The sequence below is a fragment of the Oryza brachyantha genome, chromosome 3 (assembly GCF_000231095.2).
Source record: "Oryza brachyantha chromosome 3, ObraRS2, whole genome shotgun sequence".
Taxonomy (NCBI): Eukaryota; Viridiplantae; Streptophyta; class Magnoliopsida; order Poales; family Poaceae; genus Oryza; species Oryza brachyantha.
The window spans coordinates 23,069,991-23,089,021 of NC_023165.2; the positions used below are offsets into that span (position 1 = coordinate 23,069,991).

The 19,031-nt window shown below is 39.1% G+C and overlaps 4 protein-coding genes across 5 annotated transcripts; 3 read left to right on the top strand and 1 right to left on the bottom strand.

Annotated features, from left to right (window-relative positions):
• Positions 1-3,271: 3,271 nt before the first annotated feature.
• LOC102704963 (uncharacterized membrane protein At4g09580) lies at positions 3,272-6,492 on the top strand. Its single transcript, XM_006650401.3, has 4 exons — positions 3,272-3,719; positions 4,934-5,204; positions 5,336-5,506; positions 6,129-6,492. Exons 1-4 carry the CDS (start codon positions 3,469-3,471, stop codon positions 6,258-6,260), a joined length of 825 nt encoding a protein of 274 aa, XP_006650464.2. The 5' UTR covers positions 3,272-3,468; the 3' UTR covers positions 6,261-6,492.
• A 512-nt stretch (positions 6,493-7,004) lies between these two features.
• LOC102705236 (30S ribosomal protein S13, chloroplastic) lies at positions 7,005-8,703 on the top strand. The gene is made up of 3 exons (XM_006650402.2): positions 7,005-7,185; positions 7,847-8,086; positions 8,295-8,703. Exons 1-3 carry the CDS (start codon positions 7,087-7,089, stop codon positions 8,469-8,471), a joined length of 516 nt encoding a protein of 171 aa, XP_006650465.1. The 5' UTR covers positions 7,005-7,086; the 3' UTR covers positions 8,472-8,703.
• A 1,278-nt stretch (positions 8,704-9,981) lies between these two features.
• LOC102705515 (probable plastid-lipid-associated protein 4, chloroplastic) lies at positions 9,982-13,290 on the top strand. The gene is made up of 6 exons (XM_015835473.2): positions 9,982-10,464; positions 10,559-10,672; positions 10,802-10,900; positions 11,472-11,546; positions 12,142-12,209; positions 12,978-13,290. The coding sequence occupies exons 1-6, from the start codon at positions 10,054-10,056 to the stop codon at positions 13,051-13,053; spliced, it is 843 nt and encodes a 280-aa protein (XP_015690959.1). The 5' UTR covers positions 9,982-10,053; the 3' UTR covers positions 13,054-13,290.
• Positions 13,291-14,206: 916 nt separating this feature from the next.
• LOC102705799 (histone-lysine N-methyltransferase ASHR1) lies at positions 14,207-18,709 on the bottom strand. Of its 2 annotated transcripts, none has more exons than XM_015835472.2 (14): positions 18,588-18,709; positions 18,225-18,370; positions 17,950-18,084; positions 17,785-17,839; positions 17,582-17,700; positions 16,543-16,631; positions 16,362-16,443; positions 16,153-16,251; positions 15,985-16,063; positions 15,738-15,857; positions 15,525-15,634; positions 15,327-15,396; positions 15,171-15,234; positions 14,207-14,854 (listed from the first exon to the last, which is right to left on the bottom strand). In XM_015835472.2, the coding sequence occupies exons 1-14, from the start codon at positions 18,697-18,699 to the stop codon at positions 14,698-14,700; spliced, it is 1,437 nt and encodes a 478-aa protein (XP_015690958.1). In that variant the 5' UTR covers positions 18,700-18,709; the 3' UTR covers positions 14,207-14,697. The 2 variants fall into 2 exon arrangements, with proteins under 2 accessions (XP_015690958.1, XP_006650467.1); XM_006650404.2 differs by having other exon boundaries at positions 14,475-14,854; positions 15,525-15,631.
• Between the last annotated feature and the right edge of the window lie 322 nt (positions 18,710-19,031).

The window sequence follows — 19,031 nt, forward strand, 5'->3', positions numbered from 1 at the left end:
TTTAAAAACTTGATGTGATGTTTTTGCAAATTAAATCAGGCCTAAGAGTAACTAGTTAAGATATCTTACTAGTTGAATAAAATAATATAACAAGAAAAAGTAAGATAATCATTATATGCCAAACCAATAAATAACTTTTTACCAATTTCCTTCAGTAAATTATATATTATGAAAACCACTTATACCAAAAGAATTTGGAATAATCCATATGACATAACTGCAAAGACCGGAAGTACGACACATCTAAATAATTTAGCATCACCTCGGCTGCACAACTTTACGCACACGATAAATTAAACTGATCCAGAGGACGTGCATCGTCCAGTAGAACTAAGGATAGTAACATAAGACACTTCTTATCTAGCCCTATACCTATAAATACCTAATATTAAGTTAATACCTGGCCCGCTTTTTAAGTACCTTTTCATAGGTACCTTACATTACGAACAATTAGATTACGGTTTTTTCACGGATGGTATTGTTTTCAAGCACGGAAGAAAAGATGGACTAAAATATGCACAAGCTCCTATACACAGCAGCATTGTTGTGCTCAAACCTTTGGACTTTCTCTGTATATATTGGCAGCAAATAATCTCTCTTCGTTCACTCACGTCTCATTTTTCGCTTATGCGTATGCCTATAAGCCAAATTTTAAGTTTTAACTTTAAATTTAGAGTTGTTTTTAAGGTTTTGTCACCAGATTTTATTTTATAGCCTTGACTTTTAGATAGAAAAAATACATATATAAAAATTTTATTTATAAATTATTTTTCATTGCAAATGTCCCTTCAATCATCATCATGTCTTGATCGATTGTTGACAAATCAAATTTCACTTCTAGTTTGTAAAAACCTTGCTCAATATCGATAGATCTCCATGTTCTAGAATAATGAAGGATAGTTGGGATGGAACTAGATATCAAGTTGTCATCCTAAACAAATATTTTAGTTAAGACCTTCTCATCAACATGAAGAATCACCATGTTGCGACACAATACAAGACCCATATAAGTGCGACCATATGGACCTGCACATTACTGTCATATTATCTAGGTTATTTTGGAGATTTTTGATAAAACAATAAAAGATTGTTTGTATTTTGTGATAGGTATGTAATTGTGTAAACGATACGATTAGCTAATATAGGTTAAAAATTAAATAGATTGACAAGATGATGAACTTCTATATCGAATTTTTTTTAAAAAATACATTGTTAATAATTCGAGAAGCGTGCGCATATAATAAAGGGAAAATCTGAGAAAAAACTTGGGTAAAGAAAACGCAGCCCTGGTACTGCATCACCGTGAATTTTATTACCACAAGCCTTAATAATTCTCAAGAAATTTGATAGCCCCTTGAAAAATATGGATTCCAATAGCGACTTGTGCAGTGAAATGAAGAATGGTGCGTGTGCCGTTTTTTTAATGAGAACAGAGTATAACGCAAACGCTCACAACGCAGCACACTCTCTCCTAAGAACGCACGCACGCAAACCCTTCCTATGAGCACCTCCGAAGACTACCTGACAAATCCTAGAGAACCACGAAGTCACCACGGGCGTCTCGATGTGTGCCAGTTCTAATGTACTCAACCAACTAGAAAACCGTATGTGAGGCCTAAGGGCATGTCTATTTTTAGAGAAAATCTAAAAAATGTCATTGACAAACGTCTAAGTCTAAGAAATATTATTGACGAATGCAAGTTCTAAGAAAAGTCATCGTACAAACGAATTTGTCTGAGAAATGCTATTGTCGTTAGGGTTCCATCCATTTCTTCATACTATAACACTTAACGGAAAAAAAGTTGACGGAACCCTACGGTGATGACATTTTTTAAACAAATTCGTTTATACGATGGTCTTTCTTAGAACTCATACTCATCGATGGTATTTCTTAGAATTAAGTGTTTATCAATGATATTTGTTAGATTTTTCCCTATTTTTATTGCAAAGGGCATTCTAGTGTGCAACCTTTGTCTGAGAGTGACACTATAAAAACCTATCTGCGTGGTGATATTTTGTTCAAGCCTGTTTTTGAGGATAGCGTAATCCCAATTTTCTCACAATAGGATAATGCATCCATGAAACCTGATTATCTACGGTTATACGTCTAGTTAATTTTTCTTTATGTCAATTTCACTGTTCTAGTTATAGTGCGTGCAGTCTTAGTTTAATTTCAGAGTAAAGTTAAAAAACTACAGATATTTTGCTTCAATTATCGTAAAACTACAGATTTAATGATATATATATATATATAACAAAATTACATATTTAAAACACAATTTATCCAAAAACTACAAATTTAAGATCTTGTATCACAAAAATACAGATTTAGTGGTGAACTTATCACAAAACTGCATATTTTGTAGTTCAGATACATCAAACTATTTTTAGGTTACAAAACCTATAATTTTGTGATAAACTTGGTGTTAAATGTATAGTTTTATTATACCATAACTTAAATATGTAATTATCTAAAAATTTGGTGCTAAATCTATAACTTTATGATACGTGTCGTGAAAGCTGTAGTTCTACAATAGTTTGATCAAGTTTCGTGAGATTTACTCTTAATTTTAATATGTACGGTATACCCACTGAAATACCAAACTCCATGTATAATGGTCAAAGTTGATTGAAAAGTTAATTATTTAGTCATGATAAGTTTATATACTTATTAATATTTTATTATAATTTAATGTATTACTAAATAAACTTTAAGTATGACTTATAATTTAATATATTTGTTCATAAATTTTGAATGCAATGAATGATCAAACGGTAATATAAAAATCAGCATCATTAAATAAAGAAATGAGTTCTTAAGTAATACTGATAGTAAAATATAGGGTAAATTTCATGTATACCCGAAAACTCACTCCATCTCCTTTTATACCACTATAATTTACCCAGCCCCTTCTATGCATCTAAAATTTTAACAATTCTTGCCAAGCCTCTTTTGTTATATTTTCTTGATTTCACTGTTAAGTTTATGACTAATGTTTTTATTGTCCTTGATGAATTAGGTTTGAATATAAACTTTAAAAATGATTGAAAATGATTGAAATTTTTTTGAGTGCACAACATGTGTATTTTATGTAACTAATAGGACTAAATAATATGTGCATGAAAAAGATCAAAATCAAAATTTAAGTATACAAGGAGGTAAAATTCAAAGTAGAGACATAGAATGGATTATCCCTAAAATATACTACGAATAAAGCCACCGATGTTGAGCAGGTCAAACAAAGAATAGATCGCACAAATTAAACTGGCGGATCGAACCGGGCACAGAAAAACTTTAGAAAACCAAGGACCCGACGCGGCAGAGTAGACACACCGCACCACCACCCCCCGCCTCCTCCTCCTCCTCTCCTCGCCGTGCCCGATGAAGGCATGAAGCCGCCCCCGAGACATGCCTCCTAGCCCCCGCACCTCCTCCTGCGTCTCGCCCAAGCCTCTCGCGCCGCAGGCATGCTGTTCGCGCGCCGCGACATCGAGGCCGCGGGCGCCGGGGGGTCCGACGACTCGCCGGCCGCCAAGAGGGGCAAGCCGGAGGCAGCCGGAGCGCGCCCCTCGCTGACGCGGACCGAGGCGGCCGCGGCCGCCTCCGTGCTGGCGCTCTTCCTTGTCGGGATCTTCTGCGTCCTCCGCGCCGCGCCCCGCCGCGAGTTCGAGCAGATCCTCCGCCTGCCGCGCAGCCTCGCAGATGTCCGCCTCCTCAAGTAAGCTACCTCCATCCGCTTGCTCCCACTGGATCGACCTGGATCGCGGCCATTCTTGTGTGAGAAACGTAGTTTGGATCGTTAGTCGAACCGTCAACTATTTTGGTGCAAATATTGGGCGTGATTTGAGTTTCGGGTTTGCTTGCCAAGAATTTATAGGTGACGTGAGATTGAATTTGTACACACATTTGAACGTAAAGAATCTGAAACTGCTTAGCCTGTGTAAGAAATTTGATAATTAGGATATGAACATCAAGTGGCTTCTTGTTTGTTGGAAGATGACAAGATCGGTCTGATGGTTGATTTCAGAAAAAATGGGACTGTGTCCAGCTCTTCAAGTCAAATATTATTGGAGATTAGGGCCATTAGGCATGGTTATGAGTTTGCCCATCGAATTTTGACTAAGGACCTTATTACGGACAGTAGTTTCCATTAGGATCATGTAGTATTCAGTGTGCAAAATATCAATCTACTTGCAAAATCGGTACAATATTCTTATCACGTCTATTATGAGTTTAGAAGTAGGTTATTTTGCAGTTCCCTATCATGATGCATTATCAATGCTTGTTAGTTCAATTCTAAATCAGAACCTTTTCCCGATAATTTAGATTAATGATGAGCAGAACTGTAGACAGTAAAGTTCTTTTCTTTAGGCCTTCGAACTAAAACACTGACTACCATAGCATGTAACCTCTATACTTCACTGACTTGCTTGTGATGTTTGTATTTGTTTTGATTTTTTAGATAATAACATTTTAGATTTTCTTTCTGTTTGCATCTGTTTCCTTTCTGCTCAATTGACCATGTGATGAGATGAGTGAGAAACTGAAATACTGATCCCACTTATTTTAATGTACATTGAGTCACTCATAGTATCCTTCTACGGAACATTCTGTGTAATATGATGCCTTTTCCTACTAGAACATCTATGTGCTGTTGTTATAGTAGTATTGGCAGAAATATCTGTTTTCCTTACATTTTTATCATGGTGTACTAAATCATGTTCTAAGTCGTTGTGACTGATCTTCTGGTCGGATTTTACCATTGAATAAAAAGGAAACCATCCATTTTCACATTCATATGGATGGAAGTGTATGTATTTCACTAGTAAAATGATCATAGAATATGATAACAATTAGCAAATTAACAAGTTATAGATATAGATGTTTACATGACAAAATTTTAACAGCTGATACTTTTCCTGAAACTTGCAGGGACAATCTGGCTGTGTATGCAAGAGATTATCAGGCTAATTTTATATTAGGATATTGCTCAATATACATCTTCATGCAAACATTTATGATCCCTGGAACAATATTCATGTCCTTACTTGCTGGAGCTCTTTTTGGGGTGGTCAAAGGTGGCATTTTGGTCGTTTTCACTGCTACAGCAGGTGCTTCATCTTGCTACTTTGTTTCCAAGTTGATTGGGAGGCCATTAATTAGCTGGTTGTGGCCTGAAAAACTGAGGTATTTCCAGTCAGAGGTAATCTTCTGATATTAATGATAAAATCTCTTGTTTATTCATTAAATTTCTTTTTTTTGTGATTCTTTCTGCAAATGTTAAATTGCGCCTATTTCTTTGTTTCATATAACAGATGTTTTGTTCCAATGCAGATTGCCAAAAGGAAAGAGAAGCTGTTGAATTACATGCTTTTTCTTAGAATTACACCAACTTTACCCAACACATTCATAAACATGGCATCACCTATTGTTGATATACCTTTCCATATTTTCTTTGCTGCAACACTAATCGGCCTCATCCCAGCATCTTATATCACTGTAAAGGTAAATGCCTTCTCAATGGTGATCTTCTTGTTTTACTTAGGTTAACTTAAAGCAAACAAAGATCTCAACTGGAGTCCATGTTGTATGTTAAGAAATTCCATTAAAAAACGCTGATGCTTAAAGTATCATGATTCGTTATCTTAATAATATAGCATTGCTCCTTTGCCTAGTTTTTGGGTCCAACAGGAGATGGACAGTGCATCATGTTTCATGAACTGTCTTTGCATTTTGTACATCTTCTCTGTTGGCTTCAAGATGTACTCCCGTTGGTTCCATAATTATTGTCCTTTTGGACAGGGATATGGTTCAAACTTTTAAAACTTTAACTATTAATAAATTTTAAAATATTTAGTTTGAAAACACTAGGACAACATGTATAGATGAGTCAAAGAGTACTTTAATAACAGTAATCATTTTTTATATATATTGTAATAGAAAATCATAGTCAAAGATAGATTTAGAAGCCATGTTGTTGTCCAAAACAGAATTATCAAATTGGATGCGGTACTTAGTTATGTACGAGTTTAGTGGTTTCTCTGATTGTCTTATCTGTTTTCAGTGATAAGTCCTGAGTATATTTCTGTTGTATCTACTCATGATTTTTGTTACTGCTGTCTTGCAGGCTGGTAGGGCACTAGGCGATCTAAGATCAGTTAGGGAACTGTATGACTCAAAAACACTAGTAATTCTGTTCCTCATTGGAACTGTTGCTGTTGTTCCAACAATTCTGAAAAGGAAGAGGATATACGAATGATGCCACTGAAAGCATCTAAACACTGTATTAGTATCGAGCACTCCAGAAGAATAGTATCAAGGACTCCAAAAGTATATTAGTTTTTTTTTTCCTTTCTTTTTGTTGATATTGTATACCTATTCGATTTTAGCCGAAGAGATGTAACATGATGAATGTTTTCCTTAATAATAGATGACGCTAAGATGTTGCATCTGCTGCTCCATTGTTCTGAAATTTCCGCGTCTCATTTAACTACTCCATAATCTCTCGTCTCAACAAATAACAACCTTCATACATTTAATTTTACCCCTCTTCTGGATCCCTCCAGAAAAGTCTAAACTTTTACATCAAAGATTATAATCGAATATAATGTTATCACGAGACCCTTGAGAGCTGAGGGTTACGGACGTACTCAAATTATTTACTCTTCATCTTCCTGCCAAATAAACCCGGAAAATTTTATATCCAGAGGAAACTCGGGCAAGATTGCTGAATGCTGACCCTGGAAGGCTAGAATATTTTCTCCTTTTTTTTTCTAGAGAGAGAGCCAGAATTTTTCTCACGTTTATCCACACTGCCTACGGTCTCTTCGGTTTGAATAATTTTCAGAGAGAAATAGAGGAATTAAACTGTTTCGTTTGAAATTGCTGTGATCAGAAGCCTTTACTGGGCGGCGACTTGACCTGTTTGGGCCTTGCCCTGCGAGGCCCAACTCAGCCTCCCAGCCCAACACGCAGGCACACGGCCTCCTCCTACCTTATCGGCTTCTCCTCCTATCCGAGAGGAAGCCAAGAAGAGCTCCGGGGAGAAGCGCACGCACCTCACCCTCCTCGTCGGGAGCGCAGAAATGGCGACCCTCTCCATGGTGTCCGTCCCCATCGCCACCTCCTCCCTGCCCCTCTCCGCCCGAGGCCGCAGTTCATCCATCTCCTTCCCCGCACCCAAGGTGAAACAGCCACTCCTGCCCACATCTTGTTCGGCCATTTGCCTCGCCTCGCTCGTGCCGCTCTCGGGTCTGCGCGATTGCTGTGTGCTCGATGCGTCATGCATCCCTCCTTGCGTATCGCATCTCGACCCGTAGGATAGTACTCCTATTTGCGGGAGGTTTTCCTCCTGCGTTTGTGTGATCTTGGGAGGTTTTGAAGGCTAGCGACCATTCGTGTACTACAGTACTAGGTTTGGGTGTTCGCCTCTTGTATGTGCAATTCGGTAGCTCTTTTCACGGATATATGATATTTGGAATCATTAGCAATTTAGTATGATGAGGAACTAGTGTTTATGTGCTTGCATGCTTGTGACTTTAGAGTTTGATTTTATGTTCCTAGCACATTTCATGTCGGAAGAATGGATTATGTTAGCTTTTTTGCACAGCAGAGTGCGTCATTCTTTGTTATTCCATACTAGGGAGAGCAAAGAAGGATTATAGCTAGGATAGAAGATTTATTCTTTGTTACTATGTATTATCTTCATTTGCTACTCCCTCCATTTGTAAATGCATGGCGTTTGTTAGTTCAAACAAACAATGGAGGGAACATGTCACAGATGTGGACTAGTGTTGGTAACTGTATTGTGGTTTTGATTCTTTTGGCTTATTGAGTACTGAGCAGAAAGGAGGTATCGGTCACGGTGGCCTGCGGATCGAGTGCATTCGTATTGGTGGAGTAGAGATCCCAAACCACAAGAGGGTAGAGTACTCGCTGCAGTACATTCATGGCATTGGGCGGTCACGCTCACGTCAGATCCTCTTGGACCTCAATTTTGACAACAAGGTTACCAAGGACCTCTCTGAGGAGGAAGTCATCACTCTCCGTAAGGAGGTTACCAAGTACATGATTGAAGGAGACCTCGTAATGACCCTATCCCTTTTGCTAGTTCATCAGCAAACTCTATTTTCTCTTTATCATTGGTTATTATCTTTGCTAGATGTCGATTATTCCTTGAAATCTGGGACCCTTAAACCGATCATTCAGCAAAACCTGTGTGGTTCTTTTCACAGTTCTGTCAATGGAATTGAAATTACTGGCAGTGTTCTAATGCGTTTGCCATGCTTTACAGAAACGGTTTAACCGTGTGGCAATCGAGAGGATGAAGGAGATTAGGTGCTATAAGGGCATCCGCCACAAGCTAGGGCTGCCAGTTCGTGGACAGAGGACAAAGAACAATTGCAGGACACTAAAGGGAAGGAGGGCTTCTGTTGCGAAGAAGAAGTCACCTGCTGCCCAGGAGGAATAAGACACATTGCCATGTATTTACTTTTCGGTTCTTTACCTCTTGTTTATTTTTTGTATACTGCATGACATCACTACTATCTTGTACTCATCTTCAAGTTTCATGTTTTTGTCGTCATAGAAGAATCTTTGCATATTTGGATGTAACCTGTTGCTGAAAAGTTTATACTAGTTGTCACCTGGCTTACATGAACCTATGGTAAATTAAGGTTACATCCGTGTTTTACATTCCATCATTTCACTGCCTCTCTCATGTCGTCTATCTATGCTTGATCGAGCCTATCCTGCTGAGTTAACCTATAGCCAGTTTTCTGTTCATTTGTTCTACATATCCTTGTCAGCTTTGTTCCTTCTCACTTTACAAACTGAAAGAGTGTCAGTGTAAGCTGAATAATGAGATTGACATACATGCCCTGCTCACCTGCTGATAACAGCAAACAACAGTTAAGATTATGTTTTTGTGAGATGATGATTTAAGCTTGAGCTACCACGCCTGTGGTTGGAACAAGGAGCTTTCTGGGGAGAGATGTTCAGCTCGATCTCAATATAGGAAAAACTGTGGCAATCGACCAAAGTATCAACAGAAGGGCAACAGAAAAAAAAAACATTTCGAGAAGAAATGCATCATTGTTCTCAGATAACATACAAGACGATGATGCTCTAACGGTCCTGCTTGTAGACTTGTAGGGATGTCGTGTTTGTAGTTAGTCATCTGTCAGTCAGAGAAACGAACAAGTTTCTGACAAGTTGACACAAACGTGGTACATTTTTTTTTGTTAAGACAACTATTGCATTGATCGATTGAGCACGGGTGGAAACAGTTCGATTTTATGATGTCTGAACCGTCAGCATTATCGTGCCTGTCAACAGTATAAGCCAGCTCGATCGCTGCCTCTTGGTTTTTCATGGCTCCAAAACAAACTTAAAGTAAACCACGGTTAATCCTGAATCACAAACTATGGTTCAGCACTTCAGCCGCTCAGCAAATTTATTTTATATGAAGACATATGGCTAATCCGAAAGAAATGCACCTTTGCATTTTCAAGGTCTCTATGGAGGGACTGCGTACCGTTTTAAACCTTCTACTAAATTTTCTACCATAGATACGTGAAAAGAGGCTGAAATTTCTTCTAAAGATTGAAAAATATTTAGCCCACACTATTATTTTATTTTGAATCCGTCGTGAACTAATATATACTACCTCTATTTCATATTGTAAGACTTTTAGCCTCGTCTAAATTTATTAATTGATGAATGTATATAATTTATATATGTCTAGATTTATTAGTATTTATATGAATTTAGATAAAACTGAAAAGTCTACGGAGAGAGTATCAGTCTATCTCGATTCAACAGGATACAGTTACGTAGCATTTCGTTTCAGAATTCAGGAACGAGCACAAAACTGAAACTTCACCGCATGACTACATGAGCGCAGGACAGCAGGAGCGGGACGGTGAGCGCGCGCTCTATCGACCACTCGAAAACCGCGTGACTCCTTCGAGAAAACGCAGCCGAGCCCACGAAAAGGGAAAAATAATATCACACTTTTGCGTTGCTTCCGCTCTCCCGTCCCGTGCGGTGCCATGGCGCTCGTCTCGCTCTCGCTCTCCCTGCCGTGCGCGGGCTCGGGCGCGGCGCCCGCCTCGTCGCTCCCTCTGCGCGCGGAGCTAAACGCCCCCTCCTCGTCCTTACGCCCGCTCGCGTCGTCGTCGTCGTCGCCGCGCGGCCGAGGGAGAGCGCTGGGCGGTGGTGCCGGCGGCGGGCTTGCTCTGGCCGCGGCGCAACCGGCCGGTGCCTCCTGCTCCGGACGCCGCGGGGAGAGGTGGAGGGTGGGCGTGTCGTCCTTCTCGTTCCTGCCGTCGTTTTTCGCGGGGAATAAGGAGAAGGAGGACCGCGAGAAGGCGGAGAGGCTCAAGGAGGAGTTCCTCGCCGCCATCAAGCCGCTCGACCGCGGCGCCGACGCCACGCCGGAGGACAAGGAGCGCGTCGAGAAGGTGAGCGAACGCCTCCTCCTCGGCTCCTCCTCCTCCTTGTCTCCACGATTCGTCCTAAGCTGAATCCTATAAGTAATTGCCTTGCTTGCCTCAGATTGTTCAGCAACTGGAGGAGGTGAACCCAGTGAAGGAGCCACTCAAGTCTGATCTACTCAACGGCAAATGGGAGCTTCTCTACACCACCTCAGAATCCATACTGCAACCAAAGGTCCCTTCTTATCTCAGCAACCTATTCTGTTGAAGCGTGCAACGGAGCGTGGATAAAACCGAGAAAAAAATGACAGTTGTACAGTTAGATCAACCTTTTAGAATGTCAAATTATGTTTGCTTGATGCAGAGGCCAAAGTTTCTGAGGCCATTTGGAACGATTTACCAATCAATCAATACGGACACTTTAAGAGCTCAGAATATGGAGACGTGGCCTTATTTTAATCAGGTAATTTCCTCCACAAAATTAGTCCTGTGCCTTTATCATTAAGAGCTTATTTATGATCATTTTGTAATACCTTTCTTTGTTCTTAAGAAAAGAATTTTTTCATAGGAATGATATGCCTTATGGATTTTATGTGGCGTACTTAACTTTTGTGATCTGTCATATGTGCTGTGATCTTACTCTTTATGTATAAGCAGCCCCAGGAAGTGTGTGTGTTGGGGGGGGGGGTCTCTTTTGCTCCTCTAGACAAAGGAATGTGGTAGCCTGAAACATTGACTACACTGGTGAAGTCTTACTTGATTCACAAAGTGTTCATTTCCTTCTTTCCACCTTTCTGCTTGTCAACTTTTGATCTAATGAGTAGCTACACGATTCCACATTTGCATGTACTAACTTAGGCAATTGTTTTCCAGTTTTTGCTTAACTGTTGGCATAATGCATATATGTAATGTTGTCTCACTACAAATTTGTTTCTGTAAGATCCGAATACCATGCTGTTGGTAATTTTTCTTACTATTAACTAGAGGTATTATTTCTCTCAAGCATGATAATGTACAAATATTTGCCTCTGCAGGTTACTGCCAACTTGGTACCTCTCAATTCTAGAAGAGTGGCGGTTAAGTTTGATTACTTCAAAATATTTAGTTTGGTGGGACATCTATCTCTTATCAACAGTTTGCTTTTTTACACTCGATAATTGTACTTCATTCTATCAATACTTCATTCTCATAATGTTATATTCCCTCCATTTCATAATGTAAGACTTTAGCATTGCTTAGATTCATAAGAATGTTAATGAACCTAGACACATTCCAAACCATATACATTGATTAATAGAGGAATCTATACATGGCTAGAAAGTCTTACTATATGAAACAGAGATAGTATTGTTCTATCTCAATAATTCATTCTTAAAGTGTTCGCTCTTCTGTTATACCTTGCAAAATTGCCCATTGATTGGACGATAGTGAGCACATAGGCATGTGCCTGCTACTGCTAAGTAATACTATCTGTTGACGTTGGAGGGAGTACCATGTTTTGTCATACAATGATGTTACGATGTAGTTCTTTCATTTTCTTTGCTAGTGATGTGGTATTGCTGTTTGTCCTTCAGTAGTTCAGTTGTTCTTAGTAACTACACTTGAAAAGTATTTCTATGCATGTTAAGGTTGATTTGTACATAACATAGTCAAACTTCATACTGCTGTCACAAGTTACTAATTATATAATTTTATTGTGATTAGATTCCAATCAAAGCTCCTGGAAGTGGTAAAGGTGAACTAGAAATTACATATCTTGATGAAGAGCTCAGGTTAGATTCTTTCACCCTATGAATGAGTTTTGTAAAAGTGAAGTTTGATCATATACCTACCCGCTAAAATTGGTTTGTTTTTTCTTGTTTTTGCATTTAATTTTAGATTGTTTCTCATCAAATTAACTCCCCCAAAAAAACCAGAAATCCTTTCCCCTACATATTCCTACCCTTGATATAGGCATCAGAATGTATATGATTTGCAGATTTGAGTGCTCAAGATAGAATGATTCGAGAATGAGTTGCAAAAAGTAATCTCTCCCTCTACCAAGAAGAAAAAAACCAAAGCATGCGCCAGGGGTTCTGTCCTCTAACAGTTTTTTTATCATCCTTAAGATACTATATTTTCTAGTATAAAAATTTGGTATCTCTATGTGTATCTTAAGGAGTTCTGGAGTTAAAGGTACCAAAATATTTTACATTAAAAATTTAGTACTACTTGATACCTTTTTAAGAACCGTAAAATTTCTCATCCTGTAAAGGAAGAAATATGAGCCTAATGAGAAGGGTGGTGCTGACCTTGTTATTGGCTACCTAGTGTCTTTTGTCTTTTGCAATCTTCTTCTGTTATGGTGCGTGGTTTTGTTTTATTTACTGTCTGCTCGGCATTTTGACTTAGCCAGTTTGTTATGGGTTCTTTTGTTATCCTAGCAGTTATAAAATTTGTTTCTTTTCTCTTGATGATGTTTAGTTGATAGACATGGTTATAGTCACTAATAGTAATCAAATATTAAATTTACTAATGTTGCAAGAAATTTCTGGTTTCAGGGCTTCAAGAGGCGATAAGGGAAATTTGTTCATACTGAAGATGGTTGATCCAACCTACAGAGTTCCATTGTCATAGTATCTTCAATGCTGATGTGCAGTACAGTTACTACAGCAATTAGGTCCCAGCTATCCCAAGTATTCCTTTTCAGTTCTGATGAATGTAACTTGTAAGACATGTAAATATGAGTATTTGAGCATAGTTCTTATAGGATACAGCACATCAAAAACAGGCTCAACTTGATGTATATAAAGCAATGCAATTGTGGGTTCATTCATAAAAAACCTATAATGAATGTCTGCTTATGGTTTTTAACTAGGCATAAGAAAACCAGATAACCATAGCACTCCCTCCACTTTTTCTATTTGACACCATTGTTTTTGTTATACGTTTGATCATTTGTTTATTAAAAAAATTATATGTATTAATTATTTTGTTATGATTTGATTTATTAGCAAAGAAATTTTAAGAATAACTTACAATTTTATATTTTTATACAAAAATTTTAAATAAAACGAACCAAATGTTGATCCAAAAATCATCGATATCAAATAAAAAATAGAGGAACACCGATGACCTTCTTCCATGTTCTCCCAACTAACATACATGGCTCATTTGAGTTATTTGTCAGTCCGATCTACTACTCCCTCCGTTTCATAATGTAAGATGTTTAACTTTTTTTGAATGCAATGTTTGATTATTTGTCTTATTCAAAAAATTATGAAAATATCATTTATTTTTCTTGTACTTGCTTTATTATCAAAAGAACTTTAAGCACGACTTATCATTTTTTTATATTTGTACTAAAATTTTAAATAAGACGAATGGTCAAATGTTGTAACCGAAGAAGTCAAACATGAAAAGGAGGTAGTACCAGATTTCTCCTTGATCCACTACAAGCTTTATATCCACCACCAATTTTCTCCCTATCTGCGTTAAACTGGGGATCAAGAGCCCAACTGAAAACGTGGTTGGCCTGCTTGTCCCGGTTGGCTAATACTGTCACAGGAGTCCGGACTCCGGAGGGGAGGAACAGCGGAAGCAGGCTTGCCGGGTTCTGTCATGGTCTGGGACTTGAATTCGCCGGTATCTCATTGTGGTAGGCAATGAACTGGGGAAGCGCTGATGGTTGTGGGTTAGGCCTGGAAAGGGCGCAATGCGAGCACAACGATCCTTCTCTTTCCCTGTACGTCTTCCTTTCTCCCCCAATTTCATGGCTAGAGAATTGTGGAATAACCTTTTCTTATGATTATGATCTTGCATTACAAGTGATTTTGCAGCAGTTGCACTCGCAACATAGTATGGTTTTATTGTGCATCTTATGCTAACTGACCCAGTGTCTATCGATTGTGTACGAGGGTTACGCTGCTTGTTGCACCCTATAATTTGATGCCCACTAATATTAGCATAATTTGCTGGTGGCGCCATCTTATTTTGTGAACAATCCACTAAGAAAACATCAAAACGGCAGCAAATGTAAAGCCAAGACCCACACTTCATAGTTGAACATTGAATTTGCATATATCACCGACTCACAGCTCCTGTCCCCATGTCACCTCTGCTGGACAACTTTATATCCCAACGTTGAACTGTCAATCTACTCTAAATTTAGAGATCGTCTATTTAGTGTTGTCCTATTTGAACATTGTCTGAACACTGGTATATTATATTTTGTCATCACGTTGAGCTGGAGCTTCTCAAGAAACCGATATTTCAATTTGTTCATCCAGCCGAGAGCCTAAAAGAAGCTTCCGCCCTTACTTCCTCTAACTTGCCCAAAAGCTCCTTCATGAACTCAGATTTAGTGCCATGTGTTATACGAAGTATATCTGCAGCCCTGGTTAAAGACTTTAGAGCATCCTCTGTATACTCAAGCAACCTGCAACCAAAACATCTATATGTAACTGTAAACATCATGAGTGTGACCCTTTAAGGGTACGAATATTCAAGACTTAAGAAGAATTTAGAACAAACTTCTGGAAAAATTCATGACAACACTTCAGCAAAGCTTTTGAAGAAGTATGTCCCTATCCAGCTATCCATCTAGCATCAATAGCGAACTTCTTTTGTAATAAACGTGAAATACAGCAAATGGCCAGACCGAAGCTTACATAGGACAAGCAAAGTTCTATCATAATATTATTATAGATGACATGCCCGCCGAAAGTAGGTGAATAGGCAAAAGTATCCCATACCATTCAAGCTTTCCGCAGGTATAGAACTGTAAGCCAATCATTGGGTGAAAAGGTGGATAAACTCCTGGCAGAAGTGCAACACAATAGTGCTCATTGAGTTTTGTTTAAATCCCCAAAACTGTGATACAACACATTGTAAGAAGAAAATTGCCTTACTTTCATACACTGGAATTGTCAATCTGCAATACATCAACGCAGTCTGCCAATCTTGTAATTCCATATATATCTGTACAAATAATAGATGTTAGCAAGCTAGTAGGTCGGGCATAGTTGAATAGGTTAGTGATAGATAGGCGGTTAATCATACTAGCCAGTGTTCTCAACACCTTTTTACTGTCAATGCTAGAAATATACCTTCAAGAGTGTTTCCCGTGTGTGAAGCAAAGTAGTTGACAAAGGATGGTACAGCTTCTGCACTAGCTCTTCAATAGTCTTGTACAGATAACCTGCCTCACTGTTACCTACTCCCCCAGAGTTAAGGTAGCACTTTACAGTATTACGAAACATTATCATGTGGTCAATTATGTATGCCTGTCTCAGATAACATCTGATAGTTAAAAAGGATACTTCCAGATGATTTTAGTGAAGAGGCTTTGTCAGATAATAGTAGTACATCGTTTGCCATCTTTTGTAACTCTATCCCGTCTCTAGAAGTGCTACATTTCTGGCATGTATAAGCCTTGTTTTCTAAAGATGTCAAATCCAGATAAAAATGAAGATCAATGGTGAATGAAAGGGCAACCGACATTATATTTGAATAACCTGATCTACTACATTTCTTCAATTAGTATTTTCCTTTCTGCTATTAACAAACCTGAATTAGGCAGAAGAAATCCATCACACTTGTGGTCCTTGCATCTGTATCCCTCAAGGAGAGCATCTTCCTCAGAATCCTGTAAGATTGGCAAAAAAAAGACTTATAGCTAGAGAACACTTCCATATCAAGAATGTGTCAGCTTCCCATAAGACAGACAAAAGTAACCTTAACACAACGGGGACATTTGCAGGTGAAGTAGTAATGCTTGAGATCGTCCTGTCTCTTCATAGTGGTTGTCGCAGTTTCAATGTAACTTATTGATACCTAACCAAAATAGGAGCTGATATTTCCCGGAGGAGAAAGAATAACCCCCAAAAAACAAGGTGCACAAGCAGAGAAATATATGATACAGATGCAAAAGATATATTCCTTACCTCCTCATTTTTACTTATAGGTTGTAATGCACGAACATATGCTGTCCGACCTTCAAATATCAAAACTGCATTTGGTACACAACTAGGTATACCAGAAAAGGGTAGATCCAATAATAATTATTTATTAAATGATTGAACCTGGGGGTGATATTCAATGATGAACAGAGAAAAATTATACCACCTGTGGTTAATAATAGATAAAACAGGGTATAGTCCAGTCCCAAGGGGCCTCAGTTCAGGATCAGATATGGTATGAGCATTGCATGCGAACTGCACATATGCGGCAGAGGTTATATTTTATTCATGCTTAATTTATATAAGTCTAGCCAGATAATCACTCCAATAGTCCTAGCCACTGCTTAAGGGTGAGAGTGGAAGACAACGAATATAAAAATAAAGAAAAATAACTATGAACAGACCATTTTTCTGGCCAAATCTTCTTGGTTTATCTTCACAAATTAAGTTCCAGATCTGACTCTACTCCACTCAAATAATACCACAGTGCATGTCCTAGATGACTTGGATTCTAATTGTAGGTCATGCTTTCCGATGGGTTGGAACTTGGAATAATGGAACCAAATCGATCACATCCAACTAGGTTTCCAATAGATTTTAGATCATAAGCACAACCAAAAGCTCAATAACACTAGGAACTAACCGTATCTTTACTCCTTTAAAAGAAGGTAGTGATGGCGGCAATAAATCTGCTATGCACATACTCCCAAATTTTGCAAATTAGCCCTTGAGATTTTTAGTATTACAATTCAATCAAATCTAAATGTATAGCCATATATGAAATCAAATTAAGGTGAATATTCCCTACAACAAAACAATGGGTAGCATATTTCATGGAAAATATATTTAGTTTGTTTTAGGAAACATTATCATATATTTCCTTTTATCATAAGGAAAGCATGGGCATTCAGCTAGTCTATACTCATTTAGAGGTAAGTGTGGTGGCAGTGAATCTGCCACCCATCTACTCAAATTTTGCAAATTACCCCCTTGATTTTCTTAATATTAAGAAACAAGGGCGTGCAACTCATCTTATGGAAAAATATTTGTAGCAAAGCACAGACATTCAGCTAGCTCTCCTAAAAAATGCATCCAAGGATCAATTTTTCAGTTTGGACATCTTGTCCTTACAGTAGTAGAAAGAACATTTTTTAATCTATGCTAGCATGCATATACTGATCATTTTATGATTTGAGGAGCGTTACCTTGGAAAAAGTATGTGTGATTTCCTTAAGATCAAGCACAATTGAAGGAATAATCAGCTGTACGAGAGTAGCCATCTGAGCATAAAGCACCAGTTGATTCTTATCAACCTCAGAGATGTCTATTTGTATGCGGTCAATCCAACATTCACAATATCAAAGTCTCTATAGTTGTCATGAATCAAATGTATAAGAGGGCAGGATACGGGATTCTAATGCATCCACTAGATTGCAATTATCTGTTCCTGAAGATGGAATGACCTGGCAAAACAAGAAATATCAAGTTACCAAAATGCAGAAAACTCCAGCGTGCCACATACACCAAAATATCATCATACATTATATTTTGACATTGATCGAATAGACAATACCTTATCATTTTGCAGTTTTGTTCTTAGTACAAGCCTCACCATCAAACGAATTGTAGGAGTAAGCATCTTTTTTCTATCCTCGGTAAGAGCAGCAATGGCTTGACACTCAAGTTGATGCAGCTTCCATTCTTCTTTCTGCGCTAGCAATATATCACGCAAAAAAAGTGACAGCATTAAGAGCAAGAGGAATCACTCCGAGCGAACGTCTGCACATGCTCACAGCTCACAAAAGCATTTCCTTGCACATCATAACAACCGAAGGAGAGAGTCGGCACCTGACACGAACTCCCGCAGTACCAAGCAACCCGACAAACCGAGCACTTCCTCAGGTTTCTAGAGGCAAAGCAATTGTCACAGTTTGAGCCTACAGAGATCTTGTTTGGTGTAGAAGCGTAAGGTTCTTGGCAAATAACGATTTCCCCTGCAAACGCACAACCCCACCACCACCATCATCATCGCGGCATTGCAGAGAGAAACCGAGACTATAGACACGGGAGGCCGCAACATCCCCTACGGATGCCGGCTAGGCATTTGGCCGAGCGGTTCGCGAGCAGGACAACCGCCCGGGCCTTGCTCGCCCACCATGGCATAGAGCCACAGAGCCGCCTTTCGAACAGAGAAGAAGGGGGTCGGATCACCTGGGAAGAAGCTGCGTGTCGCGAAGAGGCCGCGTCCCTTCCCGGGGACGGAGGCGACGGCGAGGCCGCGGCCGGCGAGCTCGTCCCGCAGCTGCTCCTCCCACGACGCCATCCCGCAGTCCGGCGCCTGTCCAGATGGTTCTCGGGCTTTGGAGCGGAGCGCCTAAAGTAGGCGCAAGTAAGGCCCAGCAACTTTCCTTGGGCCGGGCCGCGCTGCGAACTAGTTTCCGACACTGAAGAAACCCCCCTCTCTCTCTCCTTTCTATGCTTTTAACTTTTCGCCACTCTTACCGATTTTCGTAACAGATTTATCATTAGACCTACTTATTATAGATTCATGAGGGCCCATATATTATAGATAGCAAGTGGTAAATCTGTTTTGACCGCTCGTAAGAGTAGAAAAAAGTTAAATTTCTCCACCACCGCGTCTGAATTTTTTTTATT

Coding starts and splice junctions, on each gene's coding strand:
- LOC102704963 (XM_006650401.3), top strand. CDS start 3,469: ATGCTGTTCGCGCGCCGCGACATCGAGGCCGCGGGCGCCGGGGGGTCC. Junction 5,205..5,335: donor TGAGGTATTTCCAGTCAGAG/GTAATCTTCTGA, acceptor GTTCCAATGCAG/ATTGCCAAAAGGAAAGAGAA. Junction 5,507..6,128: donor CATCTTATATCACTGTAAAG/GTAAATGCCTTC, acceptor GCTGTCTTGCAG/GCTGGTAGGGCACTAGGCGA.
- LOC102705515 (XM_015835473.2), top strand. CDS start 10,054: ATGGCGCTCGTCTCGCTCTCGCTCTCCCTGCCGTGCGCGGGCTCGGGC. Junction 10,901..11,471: donor CGTGGCCTTATTTTAATCAG/GTAATTTCCTCC, acceptor TTGCCTCTGCAG/GTTACTGCCAACTTGGTACC. Junction 12,210..12,977: donor TATCTTGATGAAGAGCTCAG/GTTAGATTCTTT, acceptor TTCTGGTTTCAG/GGCTTCAAGAGGCGATAAGG.
- LOC102705236 (XM_006650402.2), top strand. CDS start 7,087: ATGGCGACCCTCTCCATGGTGTCCGTCCCCATCGCCACCTCCTCCCTG. Junction 7,186..7,846: donor TCTCCTTCCCCGCACCCAAG/GTGAAACAGCCA, acceptor AGTACTGAGCAG/AAAGGAGGTATCGGTCACGG. Junction 8,087..8,294: donor ACATGATTGAAGGAGACCTC/GTAATGACCCTA, acceptor CATGCTTTACAG/AAACGGTTTAACCGTGTGGC.
- LOC102705799 (XM_015835472.2), bottom strand. CDS start 18,699: ATGGCGTCGTGGGAGGAGCAGCTGCGGGACGAGCTCGCCGGCCGCGGC. Junction 17,840..17,949: donor CAAAACTGCAAAATGATAAG/GTATTGTCTATT, acceptor TTGTTTTGCCAG/GTCATTCCATCTTCAGGAAC. Junction 16,252..16,361: donor CTATAAGTAAAAATGAGGAG/GTAAGGAATATA, acceptor TATTTTGGTTAG/GTATCAATAAGTTACATTGA.